This window comes from Amia ocellicauda, chromosome 1, assembly GCF_036373705.1.
Source record: "Amia ocellicauda isolate fAmiCal2 chromosome 1, fAmiCal2.hap1, whole genome shotgun sequence".
In the NCBI taxonomy this organism is placed as follows: Eukaryota; Metazoa; Chordata; class Actinopteri; order Amiiformes; family Amiidae; genus Amia; species Amia ocellicauda.
Genome location: NC_089850.1, coordinates 58,694,013 through 58,715,515, shown reverse-complemented (window position 1 = coordinate 58,715,515; position 21,503 = coordinate 58,694,013). Strand labels below are relative to the sequence as shown.

The window sequence follows — 21,503 nt, the reverse complement described above, 5'->3', positions numbered from 1 at the left end:
ATTACTCGGCTGGAGGATGAAAAGGTATGACTTGGGTTATGGACTGAGTTTGGGTTGTTTTATAATATGATATAGGGAAAGCATGGATGATACTGATTTTATACCATAAAATTATAGACCCAATTGTCTGCTTGAGCAGCAGTTGTACATAGTACTTCCAGTGTGCACACATCTGTGTTCCAGGAATCACTATTTAGCAAAGCTAAATATTCATTGTCTAAGTGTAAAGTTAACTTTTCTTGTGAACTAATGTTATGCAATTGCTGTCGTACTGCCTGGGGTAGGTTGGGAGTTACACTCTACTCTGCCACGCTTTAAAGTATTTCAATTCATATTATTTCTCAAGGTTGGTGAGTAAAACCATGGTGTTAATTATGGAATTTGTATTTATGTAATGTCTATAAGACACTAAGAGACAGTTCATCCTATGGACATCTTAATTTGGCCACGATGGTCGTCTGGTCAGCCCGAGGTTTCCTTAGTACAAATCCTGTCTTTGACCCACAGAGGGTAAAAGTTTGTTTCTTTTGTTCACTGCCAAATACAGTGTCGTCATCCCCCTCCACCCCCGCCCCAACCATAAAAGGAGCTGAATTGAGAATCTCGTGTCAATGTCTGTCCAACAGCACCAAAATGCCTCCCACCTAGTAAATATACTTCATTTGTTACAGTATCATAACAATTCTGATGCCACTTAACATAACAAGAAGTAACTACACCAATAATGGAATGAAGGTTTTCACCTTCACAACCTTCACACTTAATAAATAAACACTTACATAAACCAATAAATATATGAATCCATGGGCTGATCGCTCACTCAGAATGAACTAGTTTCCTTGGCTGTACACGACGTCACTGATGGGACCTTGTGTTCAGATGTGGAAGCACCCCATGTTATAAGGTATGGAGATCACACAGTGCACATACAAAGACACAGATCCACAGAAGATCAATCAAGGAGGGAAGCTTTTCCACTTTTATTAGAAGCAGAAGGAGCAGAAATCTCCTACCATGCAGGGAGAATGGTAACACATCGGTACATGACCCATACAACCTTTCACAGTCACACAGACTATAGGGCTGCGCTCTTTTGCTAGATGGTGATGCTGAAAATATCAGCAAAAGTGCTGCTTCTGGGTTTAATGCAATTTAATGTAAAGGTAATCCTATCATTATCATGTTTATTAGGTTGACTACATTAATATGCAGAGATGCCCAACGTCATTGGTGCTGTGGACTGCAGTTAGATCCCCATCAAGGCACCTCGGGACCAAATGAGGCAGATTTTGTGAACAGGAAATCATTTCACAGCATTAATGTACAGGTACTTATGACGTCATCACTTACATGTATTTAAAAATGAACTACCATTCGGAAACTGATGCAAATAGTACAGCACTTTAATGACAATGGTACAATGCCAGACAGTAGGGTATTAGTCTTTTACAATAGCGTCCAAACTGTCCATCATTCATGACTTGACCGCAATTATTCCCAGATGATCTGTGAATCCACCTGCCTCATTTCACATATTGAAGCCAGGTGGCCAGAGTCTGTCCACGACTCAGGGATACTCAGACAGTCTGTTTGTGCCAGCCATCGAGGAAAGTGCAAGAAAAAATCTTTTGTCAGAAATCATTGCTTAAATATGTGTTTTATTACGTGAACTAACAGTGTTCATCTTATAGGTCATTATGATGGGATCCTATTTAGAGACAGAGGCATGTAGGCTTATGCAGGTGCTTGTTCATTGTCAGAGTGTGTGTGTGCATTAGTTCAGTATCTATGTGTGAGTGTTTCTAGTACAACACTATCATGTTCAAAATGGCAAGTGAATGGCATACATTTAGTATTTCGAAAATTGTAAGGCATTAAGGCTCCTTGCTTGTTTGTGTTAGTAATAATAATAATGTGTTATGCTAATTAACCAGCAATGAGCACATGTATCCACGCACTACACACCTCAGAGAGGTTACATACAAATCTAGAGGGGGTTTTGTACGACCCCTGGCTGCTGTCCAGTTATCTCCAGAAACACCGTCCTGTCGCCCTTTGAACTGGTACTACCCCCAGTAAGAGACAGCCGCTGTATCGCGGACCCAGGGAGCAGACAGGAAACGTGTCCACAACGCGTCAGCACAGGCAGCGACATTCAGAGTGACGACACATTGTAACTGCGACTAAGTGATCGCAGAAAACGGGCAGATAAAACAGCAACGAGGATGGTCTCGGTTCTTTAATGAAGAGACACGGAGATTACTGAGACGCGTTCGAACGTTTAGCGAGCAACGCCGCTCCGCTGTGACGTCACAAGTGATGCCAGTTGGTGGCGTTAGCGACAGACGGACAGGCGCTCATTCAGCGACCGACAGACGGAGAGAGAGCATCGAAGAGAGACAACTAGAGACCCAGCGATTTAACAAACGCATTTTCACCGACTTTGATCCGTGATCTTATTGTTTCCTGACTGTCGCAGAAAATGAGCTGCCGCAGTAACCAAGCTGTGAGTCATATCTTACTATTATTGTTAGAACACCTTAGCCTAATGATTATTGTATTATTATTATTATTATGATTATTATTATTATTATTATTATTATTATTATAATGTTTACTAAGAAATATGATCAAAATCAGTAGTTGTAGTAGTATACTCAGCTCTTACTATTGGTGGCAGCACTATCTGTATTAATAGCATTAGTAGATCACGGCCAGTTCTCACCGCTGGACGGATCCGGAGTGTGACTGTACAAACTGCTGTCGCCACAATGTCACTGCGTCCTAAATCCCGTCCCACTGCCGGCGCAGGTGCGAGAGAAGCTGCAGGGTGAGGCAGAGAGGGTGTTCGCCTCCGTGGAGGAGCAGCTGCGCATGAGCGCCGACATGCTCCGGGCCTCCATGATGCTGCAGCTGCTGAAGCGGGACTCAGAGTGCCTGAAGCAGGAGCTGGGCCAGCACCTCACCGTGAGCAGCCCAGAGGAGGTGAGTACCTGAGGGAGAGAGAGAGCCGTCTGCTCGCTGTGATGAAGCTTCACTCTTGAATGTCATTGTACAGCATTAGTAATACTTACTAATTATTATGAATTACTGTTACAGCACGACTGTGTAAGTGATGTGCAATTGTCAGCTTTCTGTTTTGCTCCTGGCAGGCCAGGTTCAGTACAGTTTCTGTGTAGCTGATTTCCAGAAACAACAGAGAACAAAAGACTCAGGAGAAATCTGGGATAAAGTTTGGGGTACTTTATACCCTCATTGATGTCCTATAGGTGCCCAGCAAAAAGGGTGTAATGCTCAATATGGTAGTATGTTCTTTTAGAAAACATTTCGATGATTCTGTCCAAGTCTGGAGCACCTCGTTATAGGTGAAGAAACTACTTTGATGGTATTCTCATTCAACCATCTATCTATTGAGGTAGTCAGTTTCTCCCTATCAGTACCAATATGTCTTTTTCAGCCTGTTGAACAGCGTTAGTGTCTCTGTGTTTGTGTGGGTGAGCGTCCACTGTCAGTGTCATTGTGCGTGTGTTAGTGTCTAGTCCATCAGTGTCCATGTGTTTGTCTCCGGTACTTCAGTGTCTGTGTGTGGGCTGGTTTGTTTGATGCCAATGTATGTGCTTTTGTGTCCGTTAGTTCTGTGCTTTTGTGTGTGTCCATGAGTTACATGTCTGTGTGTGTGTGTGTGTATCCAGTAGATCACTATCTGTGTGAGTGTGTCCATTAGTTATGTGTATCCATTAGATCACTGTCACTCTCCCCACCCTGACGGTGTCTCTTTTTGTGTATCTGTGTTCATGCACATTTGAACTCTCACCGCTTTCCAGATCGCCAGCCAGATCCAGACGAACGCACTGTTGGAGAAGTTCGACTCCCTGCTGTCTGAGCATGCACAAAGCCTGCATCAGACAACTCAGACTTGGAGGAACCATTTGGACTCCTATATCTTCAGAGAGCTAGGTAACATTTAAGGGCCAGTAGTTTGTGACCAGTGTGGCCATGGAGAGCTGGAAGCAGTTTTACTCAATTAGCATTGTGTTCAGCCTCTGTCCCATCACAGCTGGTGCTCTGAGTTTGTCCATCCAGTCATGTTTCCTGATGTCTGCCTGCTGGTCAGCTGACTCTCCATTATGGGCCTGAGTTAGGTGTGTTAATGAGAGTCAGAGTAACATACTGTACATGAAGCTAATATTCTCACTCACAATGGTGTCAAAAAGCCCCATCAACTTAAAGAATAAAAACCTGAAAACTGTACTAATTCAGTCTGCTGATCTTCCTCCTGAGTAGATCATCTCCAAATGATGGAAACTCAGGCCAACACTGTTAGCTCCCATGAATAGAGTTTCTCAGGCCCAACATGGTGTCTGCGCTCACCAGACTGTCGCTGCAGCGGCTCTGTACTCACATGTGCTTAACATCCCTGTACTTTCTCACAGCATGTCTTCCTCCTGATGTGAGTGTCATGGATGAGGTCCCATCAGTGCAGGACCCAGATTGTCCCCTCCCAATCTGCTGCTCTGAGGAGGAGAAAGAGGAGAGAGTGGACAGTGTCGAGGAAGAGGAGCCAGAAGAGGAGAGTGTGCACAGTGTCGAGGAGCCAGAAGAGGAGAGTGTGCACAGTGTCGAGGAGCCAGAAGAGGAGAGTGTGCACAGTGTCGAGGAAGAGGAGCCAGAAGAGGAGAGTGTGCACAGTGTCGAAGAAGAGGAGGCGGAAGAGGAGAGTGTGCACAGTGTTGAGGAAGAGGAGCCGGAAGAGGAGAGAGTGGACAGTGTCGAGGAAGAGGAGCCAGAAGAGGAGAGTGTGCACAGTGTCGAGGAGCCAGAAGAGGAGAGTGTGCACAGTGTCGAGGAAGAGGAGCCAGAAGAGGAGAGTGTGCACAGTGTCGAGGAAGAGGAGGCGGAAGAGGAGAGTGTGCACAGTGTTGAGGAAGAGGAGCCGGAAGAGGAGAGAGTGGACAGTGTCGAGGAAGAGGAGGCGGAAGAGTGGGAGGACAGTGCCGAGGAGGAAGAGGAGTCGGAGGAGTGGGAGGACTGTGTTGAGGAGGAAGAGGAGTGGGGGGAGAGTCTGGAGATGGAAGATGAGATGGAGATGGACAGAGAGGAGGAAAGGGAGAGACCAGTGGAAGAGTCCTCTGGGCTGCAGGCTCCAGAGTCCAGGGCAGAGGAGCAGAAGGCTGAAGGGGAGACGGGGCAGGAAGAGATAGGGAATAATAAGGAGAAGCCCCCTTTACGTCAGCGCCTGGCCCTGTGGCTGAAGAAGGCAGTGGAGGATAAAAAAACAAGCCAAGAAGAGGGGGAGAAGAGTGAAGAGAAAGAGATTGGAGGGAGAGAGAGGAAGAAGACGGGAATATGCGAGTGGATTGGGAAGCAGTTCACTCAGGACTCCAGGGAGGAATTCCGACTCCGAAGAGAAGAAAGGTGGAAGCGGGATAGAGAGAAACTGTACGTTCAGCCCAGCCCCCCTCCTCCCACAGGCCTGCAGGTCCCGCTCCCTGAAGTGTCCTGGGTCGGGACTTTCTTTTATTATTCCCCCGAAGACCCCACTCTGACACAGCTGCAGGAGACGGCGGGGCAGGAAGAGGTCCAGAGAGCAGTGGAAGAGCAGAGGGAGGAGCCTGGGTCCGAAGCAGAGACTCCACCAACGGCAAGTGAATCGTCTGTGTGTCTGGGAGAGAAGTGCGGTGCCGTTCAGTCTCTGCTCTCCACCGAGTCTGTCAGAGCCGTGTCCGTCAGAGCCGTGTCCGTGTACTGTAGTGTGCAGTCAGTCTGCTGGTGTGTCTGTACTGAACTGTATCAACCCTCTCTGTGTGTCTGTTGCTGCATTATACAGGAGCCTGAGAGCTGCATTAGTTTGAAGCTAGCTTATTGTGAAACGAGGTCTGTGACGTCAACAGGGTCCTCGGAGAGAATGTGTTGAGATTGTGTGAAAGAGGGACATGTCCTTTTCTGAATTCACTGTTTCTGTCTCTGGCCTGTGAGCATACAGGTGTGTCTGTCAGGGCACCAGTCGTTACATGTTTCTCCCCTCCCCGTCTCTCTCTCATTCTCTCTCTCTCTCATCCTCTCCTGCAGAAGATGAGAAGGACCCTCGCTAGGCTCAGGGTGCTGTTCTCTGGCAGGGGAGAGGCCGAGGTGGCGGCAGCGAGGGAAGAGGAGCAGAAAGAGAAGAGGAGGACGAAGAAGGAGAAGGCCTCTTTCCGTCAGCGCCTGGCTCTCTTTTTTGGGAAGAGAGTGGCAGATGAACAGCGGGACCAAAATGAGGGGGACCAGAGGGAGACTTAACTTACAGGGTATGTAGTGGTTATTATTATTGTAAGAGGATTTATTAAATGCTCAGTTTTCAGCCATAACTCACAGGCCAATTATTATCCCTTCAATCAGATTATTTTCAGAGGGAAGACGCAGTCAAGTCACAGGTGTGCAATTATCATTTATTTGATCAGATCAGACCATATATGGATGTGAAATGGTTAAACGGCAAGCTGTTAGGAGACACAGAAAATGGTTAGGAGAAATGGTTAGACAGGAAATGTTAGGAGAAACGGAGAAATGTCTCCATTGTAGGGAAATATGCTGTACCTTAGAATATCGTACATTATAATAATAATAATAATAATAATCATCATCATAATAATAATAATGTTTTTTCAGGGTTCTTCCAGAGGGCTTTAGACAACCAGAAGAGGCAACACTCCCAGAATGGCTTCAGAAGATGTTGCACCTCCCTACCGATCATTATCCAAAGTCTTACACCTAGCACTGGCATTGCATTATACCCCGTTTCCTCTGGCCACGTTTAGGTGCACCTCCGCGTGGCCGGGCTGTAACCCTACGCCTCAACTTTGCTGCCAGCGTTTCCACTCAGTGTCGTGAGGTACAGCTGCACCAGGATGTGAATGTGAGACGCCAAAGGTCAAAACGCATCCTGGGACACTCGGCATTGTGGGATTTAGTGTTTAAAAACTGGAAGCTGAATTATCTTGAACATTAAAGCGCAATGAATTTGGGACTGAAACGTCTGTGCGATATCTAACAGATAGTCTTATAGGGTGAGCAGATATTCAAAAGTAGAAACCCGGACATAATGAAAAAACATTTATGAAACAGATTACATCACTTAAATATATGATAGTGTTTGTTGGAGAATCAAGTGTTAATTTCCACGTATCTGCTCCCGTTTCATATAGTTACATTTATTGAGCAGCATGTTTGAAAACTAAATAAATGTGTATTACTTCTCCCTGTATCATCATCTGATTAGCATTGATAATATAGCTTAACTGAAGTATCTTAGATATTCTCCCTTATTAGTGGCAACACAGGCCAGATTTAAACACAGTTTAATTCTCCCACAGATAAATAATAAGGGAAAATATCAAAGATACTTCAGTTAAGCTATATTGTCAATGTTAATCAGATGATGATACAGGGAGAAGTAACACGGATATTCAGTTTTCAAACATGCTGCTCAATAAATGTAACTATATGAAACGGGAGCAGCTATGTAGATATTAACACTTAATTCTCCAACAAACACTATCATATTTTTAAGTGATGTAATCTGTTTCATAAATGTTTTTTCAATATGTCCGGGTTTCTACTTTTGAATATCTGCTCACCCTATAAGACTATCTGTTAGATATCGCACAGACGTTTCAGCTCAATGTCTATTGCGCTTTAATGTTCAAGATAATTCAGCTTCCAGTTTTTAAACACTAAATCCCACAATGCCGAGTGTCCCAGGATGCGTTTTGACCTTTGGCGTCTCACATTCACTTCCTGGTGCAGCTGTACCTCACGACACTGAGTGGAAACGCTGGCAGCAAAGTTGAGGTGTAGGGTTACAGCCCGGCCACGCGGAGGTGCACCTAAACGTGGCCAGAGGAAACGGGGCATAATTAATCAGCAGCTGAATTGAAGTTCATTTTTACTTTCATTTAAGTTATAATGTCATAAGTACCTGTTTAGTGCCCATTGGGATTGTTACCTAAAGTATGGGAAATAGAAATACCCAGTCACGTTGACCGCGCGTATGAGTCTCTGATAAATCTGGTACACTACCTGGACTGTGTAATCACAGATTGTTTCGGGATAGATTGGATTTGGGATTTTTGTTCCACTGAACATCTAACTGACAAATTAATTCAGTCAATTTCTCCAAAATGTCATGTGCTCTTTAAAAAAATGAATAAATAAATAAACTCGTTAGAATAAAGAACAGAGGAATTTACTGTGTGACCAAGACATCTCTTCAGCATTGTTTTCAATTGCATTTCAATATCATTGTAGGTTATTCTCACTTAATGTTTCACTTCTTCCCATGATCCTGTTGTACAGCCTCTTGGTTTCTATTTTAAAAATAAAGCAAATCCGATTGAAAAACTCCGATGTGTAGTGCACCCTATCTTTCCAAAACATCTCAAAGCACTTTTCATCATATAAATATAAGTAAACCTCAGCCTGCAAGCGCAACCTACCTGTTTGAGTTGAACGCCAGTAGAAAGATTCTGCTGCTGTCTACTGCAGGTCTTGACAGGTGACCAGTGTAGCTTCACAAGCCCTGCTGTAATACTGACGTGTGTGTTGTAGCGTAAGGTACACTTATACATTTCAGTTAAGTATCAACTCAATTTCTGCAATAATTGGACGCAGACACCAATTCCAAACATATACATTCTCAAATGTATTAAAAACAAAGATAAAATGTAGCACTACACTAGTTATACAAAAAGGGAAAAACTAATTAAAATTCACTCAAGATCAACAAATCAAAGACAAATCACTTCCGTGACCAAATCAAAGACCATGGAATCGCATATGATGACACACAAATCGTTACACAAAATTACGAACACATTGAATACAATACCGGTTAGTAAGACGAAGGTGAGTCTCTCATTAGTATTGTTAGTCAGACATTAAATAACTATGCAGGTTAGTATTTAAGTCAAATAACATCTCGTTATATATATCAGTCTCATTTACGTTTGGGTGCCGAGAAAGATTCTCTCATTTCTTGTTACCACAATTCTCCCTAATTGATTACTGTTCAATGATTAAGGATAGGCAGGGCCACCTATAATCTAGTGTCTATTAACGTGTGTCAATTTCAGACTAAACAGTTAAACTGGAATGAGAAGATTTTATTTCTAAAATTGTCAAACAAAACAGTTTAATGCAGCACTCATTTATATTTAAGAAAATACTAAATGATATTACACAAAGTTTATGACTCACAGAATAACATTTCTAATTGATTTCTCAAATGTCATGAATAATAAACTCCAAACTGTTAAACTTATCTGAACTTCGTGGCAGTGAAGACTCTCTGCTTCGGGATCAGATAACAGCACACGGCACGAGGTCCGTGTGGTTTGGAACGAAGGCAGTCCGGTTCGGCTTTGTCCAATAACTTCCACTTCAGTCGATGCTCCTGGAAGTTGGGGTTTCGCGAAAATGTAGTCTTTTCCAAACAGATTTTCCACTGGTTTGAAGGCTCCACGGTTGTGCACAGGATGTCTTCTTGGCAAGCAGGGTTTTCCACCGTAGTTACTTGAAGACAAAGTCTTTGAGGAAAGCAGGGCCCTGTTCGTTTCCACGGGTCAAGTTTCTTAAGACTCGATAGCTATTTAAATGACTGAACACTTCTGTATTGCAGTCGACTTACTCAATTGTCCAGCTGCAAACCTCCACTGATCAGGTGGGCACAGGCGGGCAGCGCAGGTTCTAAAGTTCTTCACTTAATAAAGTTCTTTAAAGAATTCTTCGTACGGCTCAATCTCCTTCTCCCAGTTCAACTCTTCTGTTGCCGGCCAAGACTTGGTTGGTTTCCGGTTCTGGTTCTGGCAACAGAGCCAAGTTGAGTTGAGGCAGCGAGTTACCGGTTCAGGTGAGAGAGAGAGAAAAAATGCTGTGCCTTACTTTTTATGCCTGATGGATCATAGGTGATTGGATCTTGAGTTTGCGAGTTTGGATTTGGGAAAGCCCCCAGTCTCCTATTGGGGGAGGCTCGATTCATGCCATGATGCCAATCCATGCCATGGTTTGGAAATGCCGGTTTGCCTGGGTTCGTAGCTCTGTTTCAGGATTTCGGCTCTCGCCTGCGTCAAAGGGTTTTATTACCTCTACGCCATATTCCCCAGATGTTTTCACAGCAGGGATTCCAAGCCATTTGGCCCATTCTAGGTGAGCCGACTCCCAAAACTGACACTTTGACGTGGAACAGTTCATGGGCCGATGAGCTCAGGAATTCTGGTAACTTTGGGGGAGAGGTCTTCTTTAGATCAGAGCTCCAGATCAGGGCTAGAACGCTCTTATCACAATACACCCCCCTTAACGCTATGTTTGTTCATGTTAAAGTGAAGCAAATGTATGTGTTTTACAGACTGGCAATGAATTTACTCTAGAAGGACAATAAACTATTATTATTATTATATTCCAATTGTGTTTAGGGTTTCATGTGAGGGACGTCTGCTCTAACTGCAATCTCTGTAGATAGCAATCAGTTTTAATTGTGCTTCTTGCATGTGTAAGTGGGATCAAAGCAACACTTTCAGAAACATTGCTGGACCACTGATATGCCAATAAGGCCAAATCACACTGAGTAATCGTGATGCTGTTGCATTCCTTCAAATCCCTCGGTTTTGTCATGTCATCTTTGTTTTCTTGTTAATATGTAAATTATAGATTATTTCTCTGTCTTTAATTGGATTCAACTTTAATGTAAGCAAGGTCCTATCCATTGTGCCTGAGAGGGTACTTTCAGTGTAAGTGAACAAATGCAATGCAAAACTACTGTTTACACTCAAATGATAGAAACGTATGTTCATGGTATATGTTCTCGCTCTCACCGAGACATGGATCTCCCCAGACAACTCTTCCACCCCTGCTGCATTATCCTCTCTGTTCGTCCTGTCCCACTCCCCTGGTCTTACCGGGTGGGGAGGAGGAACAGGGCTCCTGCTCTCCCCTTCTCTCCTCTTTTCTGTCCCACCCTCTCTCTCCTCTATCTCGACCCACAGCTTTGAATTCCATGCAGTGGAAATCACCTCTCCCTCTCACCTCTTCCTTCTAGTTCTCTACCGTCCACCTGGTCCACTCACCTCCTTCCTGGATGAACTCAACTTTCTTCTCTTCTCCCTCCCCTCACTAACCTCACCTACCATCCTCCTGGGAGACTTCAACATCCACCTCTCCAACCCTTCCCACTGTGCCGGATTTCTTCCTCTCCTTCACTCCTTTAACTTCTCTCTCTCCCCGTCTCCCCCCACTCACAGGGCTGGCCGCCAGCTAGACCTCATCTTCTCTAGAGGCTGCTTCCCTTGAACACTCTCTGTGACACCCATGGACATCTCAGACCACCACTTCATCTCCTTCTCCCCTCCCTCCCCACTCCACCCACTCCCTCTGTCACATTCCACCGTAATCTCCACTCCCTCTCCCCCTCCACCCTTGCCTCCACTGCCCTCACCTTCTTACCTTCTATTGACTGTTTTTCCCATCTATCTGTCAACTGTGCTACCTCCTCTTTGTTCTCCTCCCTCACCTCCTCCCTTGACTCTCTCTGTCCTCTCACATCTCGTCCTGCCCATCCCTCCCCTCCTCAGCATTGGCTCTCAACCCGATCTAGTCTGCGTGCCGCCGAACAGAAGTGGAAAAGGACCAAACTCCCAGCTGCCCTCGAAGTCTACCGCTCTTTACTGTCCACATTCTCCTCCTCTCTCACCTCAGCCAAGAAGTCTTACTTCCAATCACTCTTCAAATCCACTGTCAACAATCCCCACAAACTCTTCTCCACCTTCTCCTCCCTCCTTGCCCCACCTCCCCCTCCTCCTCCCTCATCTCTCACTGCTGATGATGCTCCTTCTTCTCCTCCAAAATTGCAGACATCCGCAGGCTCTTCACTACTCTACCCTCATCTCCCATCACATCGAAACCTCCCACCGATCAAGCTTCCTTTTCTTCTTTCTCACCTCTCTCAGATGCTGAAGTTTCTGCTCTCCTCCTAAGTCACAAACCTACAATGTGTGCCCTGGACCCTCTCCCTTCTTGCCTCTTCCAAGCGACCACTCCTGATCTTCTCCCCTTCATCTCCTCCCTCCTGAACTCCTCACTCCTCTCTGGCTGTCTCCCCTTTTCATTTAAACAAGCTGCTGTCATCCCACTGCTCAAGAAACCAACCCTTGACGCCACCTCTCCTCAGAACTACCGCCCTGTCTCCCTACTCCCCTTCCTCTCCAAGACTCTCGAGCGGGCAGTCCACCATCAGCTCTTGGACTGTCTGTCCCAACACTCACTCCTTGATCCTCTGCAATCTGGCTTCCGCACACCTCACTCCACTGAGACGGCTCTCCTGGCAGTCACTGACTCCCTCAGCTGTGCTCGGGCAGCCTCCCTCTCCTCAGTCCTCATCCTCCTTGACCTCTCTGCAGCATTTGACACCGTTGATCACTCCATCCTCCTCTCCTGCCTCACTGACCTTGGGATCTCTGGGACTGCTCTCACCTGGTTCTCCTCCTACCTCAGTGACTGGTCCTACCAAGTGACATGGTGAGGCTCCTCATCCACCACCCAACCTCTCCATACAGGCATTCCCCAAGGCTCCGTCCTGGGCCCGCTCCTGTTCTCTCTCTACACTCGCTCCCTGGGCCCCCTCATCGCATCCCATGGTTTCTCCTACCACTTCTATGCTGATGATGCCCAGATCTTCCTGTCTTTTCCCTCTTCCGACCCTCTCATACCCTCTCGCATCTCTTCCTGCTTGTCTGCTATTTCCACATGGATGCACTCGCACCACCTCAAGCTCAACCTCTCCAAATCGGATCTCCTGTTTTTCCCCCACTCTTCCTCACCTTCTGCTGACCTCGCCATCTCGATCCCCTTGGAATCCACCACATTTTCTCCTTCTTCTTCTTCCGCTAAAAATCTAGGAGTGACCCTCGATCCTGCGCTCTCCTACACCCAGCACATCACCACGCTGACACGCACCTGTAGATTCTTCCTGAGCAACATACACCATACGCTTACTCAAGACGCATCTTTTCAGTCAGTACTTCTAATATTAGTCATTTTATCCCCGCTAGATAGCACTTCTCAGATTTATTATGCTTCTTGTGTTTTCAATTTTGTTTTCCTCCTTGCTCCCTTTCCCGTAGCCCTTGATTGTGACAGCACTTAGCTTTCACCGTCCAGGATGTAGGACCTCACTTACTGTACTTGTGTAAATTGTAAATTGGAATTTGTAAAATGTATTATTTTGAATTGCTATATTTTAGTTAAATTGAATTTGTAATCATTGATGCCGTTTACTTAACTGTATTTTTGTACTTCGTTTTGCTCTTATGTTGTAAGTCCCCCTGGATAAGGGCGTCTGCCAAGGAATAATAATAATAATAATAATAATAATAATAATAATAATAATAATAATGGTAGATTCAATCCGTGCATTACCTTAATTTCCCCAGTTGCTACAGCTATCTGTCCTATATTGTAAAATATTGGATAAGGAAAATGATACCAATAATAGAGCCAAACAACAATTAAAGAAACTAAAAACATGCAATGGAAGTAAATCTAAGTATATCTTTAAATCATATCAAACTAAATTATTATTATTATTATTATTATTATTATTATTATTATTATTATTATTATTATTATTATTTATTTATTAGCAGGTGCCCTTATCCAGAAGAAACACAGTAATTACAAAATAAACATTTTTAAGCATTACAAAAGTGAAATACGAAATGCAATAAGAACATAAGAAAGTTTACAAACGAGGGGCGGTCATTCGCCCCATCGTGCTCGTTTGGTGTCCATTAATAACTATGTGATCCAAGGATCCTATCCAGTCTGTTTTTGAATGTACCCAAATTGTTTCTTCAGCCACATCGCTGGGGAGTTTGTTCAGATTGTGACGCCTCTCTGTGTGAAGAAGTGTCTCTTGTTTTCTGTCTTGAATGCCTTGAAGCCCAATTTCCATTTGTGTCCCCGGGTGCGTGTGTCCCTGCTGATCCTCCCATAGTGTAATTATAGTGGACATTTTTCTTACCTGCATGTAATACCTTGCACTTGTCCACATTGAATTTCATCTGCCAGGTGTCGGCCCACAACTGAATATTATCTAAGTCCCTCTGAATAGCCTGTGCTGCAGAGATTGTATCTGCTGAGCCACCTATTTTAGTATCATCTGCAAATCTGACAAGTTTGCTAACTATCCCAGAGTCCAGATCATTAATATAAATTAGAAACAGCACAGGCCCTAGTACTGATCCCTGTGGATCTCCACTAACAACCTCACTGCAGTTAGAAGCGACTCCTCTAATCGACACCCACTGCTTCCTAGACATCAACCAGTTCATAATCCATCTACTTACACTACCCTGAATGCCTACAGCTTCCAATTTGAGGATCAGTCTTTGGTGTGGAACCTTATCAAAATCTTTTTGAAAATCTAAGTATATTATATCATATGCTTTCACGTGATCTACAGCTGCAGTTGCATGTTCAATAAATTCTAATAAATTAGTAAGACATGATCTGCCTCGTCTAAACCCATGTTGACTATCTTCAAGAATATGTTTTTCATTAAGATGCTCCTCTATTTTCTGTCTAATCATTTTTTCCAACATTTTACAGGTGATGCAGGTGAGACTGACTGGTCTGTAATTTCCTGGCTCAGTTTTGTCCCCTTTCTTGTGGATTGGTATGACATTTGCTGTCTTCCAGTCAGTTGGCACATCCCCTGTTCTAAGTGTCATTTGGAATATTTGAGTTATCAGCCTATAAATAAGTTCCCTCATTTCTTTAAGTACTGTTGGAAATATCCCATCTGGCCCAGGTGATTTGTTTGTTTTTAATTGTGCTAGTCCCTTCAGTACCTCCTCCTCATTTATCCTGATCTATCTTAGGGTTTGACTGGACTGGTTGTTAACCATGTTATTTGTTCTTTCTTTTGTAAAAACCTCTGTGAAATACTCATTTAGAACATTTGCCACATCTTGTTCGTTTTCCAAGATACAGTGCATCCGGAAATTATCCACAGCACTTAACTTTCTCCAGATTTTGTTACAGCCTTATTCCAAAATGGATTTAATTAATTATTTTCCTCAAAATTCTACAAACAATACCCCATAATGACAACGTGAAAGAAGTTTGTTTGAAATCTCTGCAAATTTATTAAAAATAAAGAACAAAAAAAGCACATGTACATAAGTATTCACAGCCTTTGCTCAATACTTTGTTGAAGCACTTTTGGCACCAATTACAGCCTCAAGTCTTTTTGAGTATGATGCTTCAAGCTTGGCACACCTATTGTTGGGCAGTTTCTCCCATTCTTCTTTGCAGGACCTCTCAAGCTGCATCAGGTTGGATGGGGAGCGTCGGTGATCTCTCCAGAGATGTTCAAATCGGGTTCAAGTCTGGGCTCTGGCTGGGCCACTCAAGGACATTCACAGAGTTGTCCTGTAGCCACTCCTTTGTTAGCTTGGCTGTGTGCTTAGGGTTGTTGTCCTGTTGGAAGATGAACCTTCGCCCCAGTCTGAGGTCCGGAGCGCTCTGGAGCAGGTTTTCATCAAGGATGTCTCTGTACATTGCTGCATTCATCTTTCCCTCGATCCTGACTAGTCTCCCAGTTACTGCTGCTGAAAAAAATGGTATTGGCCAGGTGATGAGCGGCGCCTGGTTTCCTCCAGACACGAGTTCAATCTTTGTTTCATCAGACCAGAGAATTTTGTTTCTTATGGTCGGAGACTCCTTCAGGTGCCTTTTGGCAAACTCCAGGCAGGCTGTCATGTGCCTTTAACTGAGGAGTGGCTTCTGTCTGGTGCAGAGATGGTTGTTCTTCTGGAAGGTTCTCCTCTCTCCACAGAGACACACTGGAGCTCTGTCAGAGTGACCAACGGGTTCTCAGTCACCTCCCTGATTAAGGCCCTTCTCCCCCGATCGCTCAGTTTGGCTGGTGGTTCCAAACTTCTTCCATTTACGGATGATGGAGGCCACTGTGCTCATTGGGACCTTCAATGCTGCAGAAATGTGTCTGTACCCTTCCCCAGATCTGTGCCTCGATACAATCCTGTCTCAGCGGTCTACAGACAATTCCTTGGACTTCATGGTTGGAACGTTAGTTGCAATGCCTTTAATTCACACAGCGTGGAGAGGAACAGTGAATCAAGAAGATCCCAAAGTCGCTCTGCCTTCATTTAAAAGTCAGAGGCTTTTATACACAAAAAACAAAGATCTGGTTACAATCGCAGAGTCATTACTATATTATCTTAGAGAGTTAGCTAAGCAGAATATATATAATTATACGACAGAGTTCATAGGTCAACACATGGATTAGGGAGCAGGCACTTCAATCATACTGTTTGACATTGTCTCCAAGATTCTCATCGTAAATAACAAACAGAAAACAAGCTTCCTTCTGGCCTGTCCTTCTGGCTTGACCTTATCTTTCTTAAGTATACAAGAGAGTAGAATAGATATGAGGGAAAGAATTTTTACTTTCCTTCCACACTCCCCCATTTTGTCCTATGAAGGACAATCATACTTTTGTACAGAGCCTTGATAAGACCCTAGAGTTGTAAACCTTTATCTCAGGGGGAATAGTGGACATCATTCAGTGTAATTAGGTTATATTCATAAGGTCCGTTATATCACTGCGTTCTTGCAGCATTTCCTCATACATTATTTTAACAGACTCCTTTATTTCAACAGGAGTAAGGCTGTTCTGTATTTCTCTAGAAGTGCAAGCAGAGCAACACTTGATCAGTACAAAACAAATATAGAGAAGAATGAGTATGCCAAGGATAAAAAGCAGACTCTGGGCTATAATAGCACCAATTCTTCCTAGGGAGCCACTTATCCAGCTCTCCAGAGACCACTCCGAGGTCTGGTGGATTTTAGTAACTTCTTTACGAATGTGATCTGTGAGATCATGAATCTGTTCATTGTTGTCAGGAATGTAGGTACAACATTCTTTACCAATAAGAGCACACACACATCCTTTTACCACCAGAGAGAAATCTAGGGCTAAGCGATTCTGCAAGACTGTGGTACGTATGGCAGTCATCTCTATTGTTATATCATCTATAGATTCTGTTGTTTTATTGCTAACCTCCTCTAGGATTGAGGCCAGTATCTTAACCTCCTGTATAGTGCGCCCAATACCATATGGGGAGATCAATATGGAAAATAAATGCTCAGTTTCAGAGATATCTCTTTGATTACGCCAATGGCCTTTAGGAGGTTCTGAAAGAGATCTCATGGCGGGGGTGATGTAGCCAATATTGCAGGAACCTGACCAATCGTCAGGGAGCCAAGGATAGGCATGATTTCCACAGATCAGATATGTATCTTCAAGTGTGGTAATTCCTGCATTTGAAACCCCCCATCCCACCATATCCCACGAGCTATTGCAGGAGCTTTTTCCTACAAACACATTTCCTTTACCATACTGACAGGCTAGTCCAGGGACAGAGTCTGCCAAAAGGATAGAAGGCGGCCTCTGGGAGGTATTATAAGGGCGGAAATAGGGCATTTGTTCAGTCAACTTTGAGGCAGATGCATTAACAGTATTGCAAATACTCATATCTATTCTATAATGTTTCCATATAGCACAGTTATCTTCCGCATTCAAGGGAACTGGGATCATGGGAATGCCTCCCTCAGTGTTATGGGGCACATAAGAGCGCACCCAGCACCTTGACAGTATTTTGTAAACTGATAAGACAGTTGGAGGCGGGCGTTTCCGCTGGTCAGGTGGCTGTCTCGTCGCTGTCGAATCCTCAGTTGTATTGTATCAGTGTACATGTTAATGTCTGTGGTGTTTATATGCGAAAGGGGAGAGGTTACTAGCACGTCACTCGGTATTTGTGGACCTGTGCGTCCTGTTGCTCCTTTTGGGCCACTGCTCTGGCCCTGTGCTGTTAGCTGCAGGGTGATGCCGATGTCAGCTTCTTCTAGATTGGTTTCCCCAGTCAGTGACGATCTCGTCCGCTTGGAGTTGAAGGCGCCCTCTTCCCAGATTACTATGGCGCATACGATGGTCCCACAGGCGATAAGGAAGAGGATCCAGGCGCAGGCGAGCATCCCTCTGTTCTCCACCAGGGTTGTGCTGATCGCCTCAATTGGCAAGTTTGCAGTGAGAGGAGTGGATGCATGTCATCTTTCCTTGGCACCTCACAGCTGTGTGGGTGGTCAGGAGCACTTGGTAGGGCCCTGTCCACCTGGGCTGTTGGGAGGACTTTCTCTTGTGTGCTTTGATATACACATAGTCACCTTGCTGGAAGGGGCGGCAATCCTGCTGGGATGGTTCAGTCTGGGCAGCTTTCACCTGTGAATGGACAGCTTCGAATGCACGTGTTAGTCCCATATGGAAAGACAACATAGCATCATCCATCAAATGGATGTCCATTTCCCTTACAGACAATGGAGGAGTGATGGAAAGTCTCATAAGTCATCCCATAATAATCTCACACGAAGGAAGACCAGTTTTTTTTCAATTTGCTGACGATCTCATTGTCATTAGGGCTATAGGTAGGGCACCTGGACGTTTGAGTCCTGTTTGTTTTCATATTTTAGCCAGCTTATTCTTTAATATCCCATTTTGTCTCTCCACTGCTCCAGCTGACTGAGAGTGATGGGCAGTGAAAATGTTATTTACCTCGCAGGACTTTGCATAGTTCCTGCACTATTGTCCCAGTGAAGTGAGTGTTCCTATCGCTGGAAATTTCCCTGGAATGCGAAATCTACATATAAGATCCCTTAACAGTATTTTTGCTACTTTTACTACTTCAGCCTTCCTACGGGATAGGTTTCAACCCATTTAGAAAACCTATACATTATTACAAGTATATATTCATATCCACAACATTTAAGGTTTTGAACACAATCTATTTGCATAGGAACTTTTGCAGGATTATGAGTTTAACAAATGTGGCAAGTTCTACAATATTGCTAAGCTGTTACTATAAAACCTGGGGCAAACCAATTTAAGACTAATGCACACATCCCCCCTTTGTCCGTGTGGCCAACACCATGCGCCAGATGGGCAAACCAAGGAAAGAGTGCCTGTGAGGCAACCAATGCAGTAGCAAATGTTTGAGCTCTCTTATGGAAGGTGCAGTGGCCAGTTGCAATTTCCTGGAGCTTTTACAGTGCTTCTCAAATTACATTTCATCCTGCCCCAGGTCATAAAAGTCAAACCCTAGTTTCAGCCTACATAACACATACATTTTGTTGCTTCTAAGAAAATACAAAAGTCAGTAAAATGTTATTTTTACAAATTCAGTTTGTAAACTGTATTGTACATATATTTGTTGCGTTTTGATTTATAAACATTGTACATTCTACAAATCTTAAGAGAAGGGCAATGGACTGATTCTGACTTCATGGCTTTCATTCTATTCATTTGAATAATGTCACATCTCAACTAATAGTACATTATAAATTCCTAGTGTAGATACTCTTTTGTGTGGAGCTGTCAAACTTTTTGTCCTTTTATCTAACTTAAATACCTGAGACCATTACAATAATTATTACAGCAGCACCTTCAACACCATAGTTAAAAGTAGTTGGGTAAAAGTTATGAACCCTTACACGTAGTTACAGTCTCTGCCTTCTCTCTATCTCTCTCTCTCTCACAGTCATCTCAGGCTGCTTGTCTGCTCTGGCGAACAGGGGGAGTAGTGTCACGCCCCTTGCCCACTGCCCCCCTCTTCCTAATTGATAGGGTATTTCTGTTTGTGAAAGGACTATTTCCAAACAGGTTTATAACTTGCCATTACTATGTTTCAATAAATTAGTTATATTACGCCTTTAGTAACTTCCTTATTTTCCCTCATATTCCAGTCAATCACCATCAGAATCTCTCGTGGCAATACATTTGTCTCACACATAACAAACTCTCCTTTCTCAACCTTCTTCAGTTTTGGTTAGCATTACTCTGCATCCTAACAGCTGTTCTTTCTCCTAATCCTAATTTCTTTTGAGAAATGTATTCAAATTATATTTATCAATAGGTATGATTACTATTTAGACATATATTTCACTCCAGTATGTGAGCCAATCAAATTAGTTAATATTTGGGAAATAAGCCCTTTCAATTATCTCAATAATTATATATATATATTTTTTTTTTGTTTTTGTTTTTGTTTAAAGTGTGCAGTCAATGAGTTCCCCAATGAATGCTTGGGCACTAAGACTGTCCGCCTTCGCGGCTCATATCCGTCTTTATTGTGTCAGCTTTCTCCTATTGAAGTCCAATCTACACCGGTACTGGTTCAGAAGAACTGTTCCCAAAGCCAGATTGAACAGATCAATAGTTCATTTCTTACCTATTCAATGTATTTAGGGATCTTATTCCTAGGGATTTAAATATCTTCATTGTGGAACTCATAGCTACCAAATGACCACATCTTTAATTTCCTGGAGTATCTGGTTATCTATTTATCCATATCTAAGAAACCTTCACCGAATGTTTGCGGTTGCCTCGGATTCCTATTTCTAAATTTGGCTCTAATTCCATTTCTAACATGTTACTTTTAACTTCTGTATTCGTAAGACCTATTTAAATAATTTAATTTTGTATTATTATTTCTGTTTGCAATAGCATTCTGTGTACAGTTAAATGCTTACTTTCTTTTAGGTCTGTTATTACAACATATTTAACTGGCGGTTTTTAGCTATCATTCTGTAACTATTTGTGACTTATGACTCTCTTAGTCATATTCTGGACTACACAGTAAATGAAACACAAAATACGGACATGTACCTTGCACAAACTGTAAACGTACAAACATACAAAAGTAGATAGTAGGATCCTATGGGCGCGGCCTATTTTGTTATGACATATGACCTAACCTTATTAATATTCCTACGTCATAATTGGGGGGCGTGATTTTAGGTAGAGTTATTTCCTTAATTATTCCTACGTCATATCCATCAGAAAGTGTACACCCATAAAACCCTGAACAACAAGGCCACCCATAAATACCCCCACCCCTCTGAAGGCACCGCCCCGAAACTCTCCTCTCTATTTAAGAACCCGTGCTGCTTTTAGGCAATACCTCTTTAATTCTTAGCATCTGAAACATCCAGCTTCTTCAACATGTCCAGCAACATCAACATGAAACCCCGCAAGAAGCAAGCCCGGGCAAGGGTTCCTGTACTTACCAATTTGAAGATTGAGCGCACCTGGGTGCTGTTCTGGGGGGCTCAACGGGGTTACCGCTTTAAAAGGGACCCCAGCTATGTTGGAGTGGAGCTTTTTGCTTTGGGAGAGAAGGAGGGTTCGTTGGAACCTTTTGAGATGGTAATTGAATACTCTTATGAGGACTGGTTGAAGGTGATGGCCTGGAGAGATCTGGGTCTTGTGGATAAGACTCTAGAAGACTTGCAAGAGGGTCCAAGAGAACACAAAACGGGCTCTCCGACTCAGGGTTTTGAAAGGTGTGAATGGGAAAGCTTGCAGATTTACGGTAGAGTGGTGAAGAGTCTATCGATAA

At 43.6% G+C, this 21,503-nt stretch overlaps 1 protein-coding gene across 1 annotated transcript; it reads left to right on the top strand.

Moving 5' to 3' along the window:
* Window positions 1-1,659: 1,659 nt before the first annotated feature.
* Window positions 1,660-6,784, top strand: LOC136759355 (cilia- and flagella-associated protein 251-like). Its single transcript, XM_066714318.1, has 6 exons — window positions 1,660-2,506; window positions 2,812-2,985; window positions 3,825-3,957; window positions 4,434-5,641; window positions 6,070-6,287; window positions 6,649-6,784. The coding sequence occupies exons 1-5, from the start codon at window positions 2,483-2,485 to the stop codon at window positions 6,277-6,279; spliced, it is 1,749 nt and encodes a 582-aa protein (XP_066570415.1). The 5' UTR covers window positions 1,660-2,482; the 3' UTR covers window positions 6,280-6,287; window positions 6,649-6,784.
* The last annotated feature ends 14,719 nt before the right edge of the window (window positions 6,785-21,503 follow it).

Coding starts and splice junctions, on each gene's coding strand:
- LOC136759355 (XM_066714318.1), top strand. CDS start 2,483: ATGAGCTGCCGCAGTAACCAAGCT. Junction 2,986..3,824: donor CCGTGAGCAGCCCAGAGGAG/GTGAGTACCTGA, acceptor ACCGCTTTCCAG/ATCGCCAGCCAGATCCAGAC. Junction 3,958..4,433: donor CTATATCTTCAGAGAGCTAG/GTAACATTTAAG, acceptor ACTTTCTCACAG/CATGTCTTCCTCCTGATGTG.